Genomic DNA, 3,650 nt, shown 5'->3' with positions numbered 1-3,650 from the left:
CGAAACGTTTCATTAAAGAAGAACCCGTCCAGAGGACCTATACATTTTTTTTCTTTTTGATTTTTTACCTGGATTACTGAGATGCATCAGGACATAACATCAGGACATTTTGACATTCTGTAAAAGTACAAATACAAAGAAAAAACAAACAAACATACAAAACAAAAACAACAAACAGAGAACAATTTTCTTTTCTCTTGATCCAGTTGATTTATCAGCTGATTTTATTAATGTGAACAAAACTTTCATTACAGCTTCATCTGTGTTTCCTCTCCGTTTGACTCATAAAGAAGTGACTGACGAGGCAGTGGCTCTAGTGCAAATCCTCCGAGCTTCTCCAGACTCTGTAGCTCAGGAAGCTGCTTCCTGAGTAGCACAGGGTGGTCAGAGAGGCAAAAAACTGAGGAGGCCAAGCAAATGAGAAACAAATATATATTTAGTGGATTATTTTATTTTACTGTAATTTTATAGAAGCATCATTTGTTGTTTAAAAAAAGTCAAAGCCTCACTGATTTTTTTTAACTCTAAGCATTAAGAATAAAATAAAGCTTACTGAATAAACTGTTTCTCTCTGATTATTGAGATCTGAGATGACTGGGATCTTTTATGGTCCATTGTATTTTTGCACCTTTTTTTTAACTTTCCCAGTTTGATTAAATAAAGTTGAATTCTGATCAAACTGACAAGCTAACAGCTAGCTCTCGTGGGATTAAGATCAACCTCCAAAATATGATGTGCATAGATTATATTATATCATAGATGCAGTCAGATAAAAATAATTCATTCTGTGGAAGACAGACTCATAGAGTTAAATATGAGGACACACTGTTTTTCTTTTTGAGAATTTTGATTTCAGAATAAAATTCTCATGTTTTGTTTGTATCATATTGTATTATGTGTATGTTATTCATAACTATAAATGGTCAATTTTGACAGCATTTGTCTATGAATGACCTATTTACCTATCTACTAATACAGATTTCAACTAAATGCAATCTGTCTTTGGTGAATTATTTTGAAAACATGACTGTTCTGCTTGTTTCTTTTCCTGTTGGTGCGGTGTGATCTTTGTAGATTAACTCTGCACTTGCTCCAACATCTGGCAAAAATAAAACCGAGTCAAATTTTAGCAGATGGCTGCCACCCTTTGTTGCCCTGCGGAGGTAGAGTAAATTCTCTCCTTGACCATAATGGGTGCGTTTTTACAACAGAGATCACGTCGCAGTGAAGCAGAGCAGTGTAAATTGGCATAATGTTATTTTTAAGCTATAGCTTAAATAACAGCTACAACTTTATCCATTCCCAACATAAAACGATCATAGTTTAAAACTTGGGCATAAGGAGGTGATATGAATCCCTTTAAAGCAAGATCAGTCTTTACGGTTATTCAAATACTGAATTGACAGAGGTGATTTGAAATTTGCATGTGATAATGAAATTGGAAATGCTTTAAAATAACAATCTCCTCTCATTTTGCCTCTGCTCAGTTTAGTTGTTGTCTCATCAATCCATTCAGATTCATCTACAACAGGTAAGACATGAACTGCTTCATCCTTTCCAAAGAATTTCACCTAAAATAAGTCTGAACTTTCCCTGCATTTCTGGAGGTCTACACTGTCTGGTAGATAAGATGCCATCCAACTGATATACTATGTACTGCTTATATGTGAATAGCGAAAGTTTGTTTTCAGGATGCACAAACGAGTAAAAAGTGATCAAGCTTATTTTCTGGACTGATAAAACCTGACAAAGTTATGGATGTGCAGAAAATAAAGCAGTCTTCTCTGAAGTAGTTTAATGAACGCTTTGACACACTTGTGCCATGGAAATGGTTGAAACGCTTACAGCTGATGCTGCCCAACAGTTGTAGTTGTGTCGCCCTCTGACAGCCCAGTTAACAGTGAGCGCATCGACCACGGCTGTCAGCAGGTACAACAAAGCAGCGCTGCAGTTAAAACACAGAGACTGGAAGAGAGGAAAACACATCTGAGAGGCCAAAGGAGCTAGGAAAACTCTTTCAACTCTCAAAGTTACAAAAATGAATTTAACTAAAGCAATTCAATATAAAGTCTTTGTGTTGTGTGTGTTTTTGTGTGGATGTGTGTTACCAGTAAAGTCCAGGGGATGTGTGTTATCCTGTTGTGGGCTCCGGTGAGAAAAATGATAAACAGGCACACTGTGAAAATCCAGACCAGGATGGAAACAAACATGACCCAGCAGAGAGCAGACAGACGGAAATAATCGGTACCCCCAACCAGAATCCACACCATCATACCACACACCTGAAGAGGGGCGAGGACAGGAAACAAAAAATATTAAACTACTTTAAAAATAACATTTCATTCAGGAAATTATCTTTAATCAGACGTTCAAATGTTTTGCACCCGGCTCAGTCCAGCCTCCAAACCCCACCCTTCCTCCTCACAACAAAAGATTCCTGGATTATTCTGTTTTTTGACGTTAACAGTGAATGTAACCCCGGCTGCTTTTCTGTTCAACTGGAAAAAAATATTTCAAATTAAAAGCTTTCATTTTTAAACTACCTAAATAGAAATATTTGAGGAAAAAAAACGTCAAAGTCATTTGATAGATGCTAAACTTTTCATTTCAATGTAGTGGTTTTTAAAGTTGTCGTATTGTTCAAATGTGGGTATTAATCATGTGTGCACAGAACATGTATAAGTTTTGCTTTTTGAACAACTTTGGGTCAGATTATATTATTCTCAGCCTGCTCAGTCGGTGCATGGCAGCCAGCCAGACTGGATTACAAGAAAGGCTGTCCTCGAGTTTTTCCTTCAGCTGATTTGCAAAGGAAGAGAGACAATGAGGCAAAGAAAAGAGGAAGACTTGATTTACTTGGTGTTTTTGGTTGACTTCCTTTTTCATGTAAACTCTGACTGGAACAAAGTTAGATTATAAATCTGTCTTTTACAGGGATTTTTTTCCCTTCAAGCAAATTCTTAAGAAAATACATGAAGTTGTCTTATTTATTTCATGTTTTTCTCAGTGAACTCATTATGCAGTCCGCAGCTCTATCCAAACTTTTTTTTAACTTTCACAGCAACTTTTAGAAATATCAGAATGTCTGTAAGATTTGCCGAAAGTTTTTTGCCTTTATCTTCACTTTAATTTCTTTCCTTTCAAACACAAAAATACAGTTTAGAAACCAAAAGTTCCACTTACAATTTCAGCCAGGTGAAGCTTTCCTGCGGCCGTCGTGGTGAAATGCTGGTTGAAGGCCAAGGTGGAGGTGGAGGTGTTGGGCGGCGGCAGCTGGGGTCCTCTGCAGGTCGGCACCACGGTTGTCCTGTCCATGATGCACTGACAAACAAAGCCCGTGTGGATGGACTGAGGCTGCCGCCGCAGCTCAGGAAGTTGTCTTCCTGTCCTGGAATCCAGCAGAGACACCCATCTCTGGGACAACAACACAAACCCACTCCGGCCAAACTTATCTGGTTTCTTTTTAAAAGTCAGCGTCTTAAATCAATTTGAACTTGAAGTTTTTTAAAGTTTACCATGATGGACAGATTTCTTCCTCAGTCAGCTTTTAGGTGATTCTAAATTAAACACATTATGTGACAATTACAGCAATAGAGACAGAGATATTTCCCTCTTTGGTATTTGTAGTTTGAGATGAGTATAAAAATATG

At 37.5% G+C, this 3,650-nt stretch overlaps 1 protein-coding gene across 1 annotated transcript; it reads right to left on the bottom strand.

Moving 5' to 3' along the window:
* Positions 1-125: 125 nt before the first annotated feature.
* Positions 126-3,437, bottom strand: cmtm8b (CKLF-like MARVEL transmembrane domain containing 8b). The gene is made up of 4 exons (XM_014003341.1): positions 3,184-3,437; positions 2,109-2,282; positions 1,846-1,965; positions 126-400 (listed from the first exon to the last, which is right to left on the bottom strand). Exons 1-4 carry the CDS (start codon positions 3,313-3,315, stop codon positions 314-316), a joined length of 513 nt encoding a protein of 170 aa, XP_013858795.1. The 5' UTR covers positions 3,316-3,437; the 3' UTR covers positions 126-313.
* Between the last annotated feature and the right edge of the window lie 213 nt (positions 3,438-3,650).

The sequence above is a fragment of the Austrofundulus limnaeus genome, unplaced genomic scaffold (assembly GCF_001266775.1).
Source record: "Austrofundulus limnaeus strain Quisiro unplaced genomic scaffold, Austrofundulus_limnaeus-1.0 Scaffold18, whole genome shotgun sequence".
NCBI classification, from domain to species: Eukaryota; Metazoa; Chordata; class Actinopteri; order Cyprinodontiformes; family Rivulidae; genus Austrofundulus; species Austrofundulus limnaeus.
This window is presented reverse-complemented; position numbering and strand designations above follow the sequence as displayed.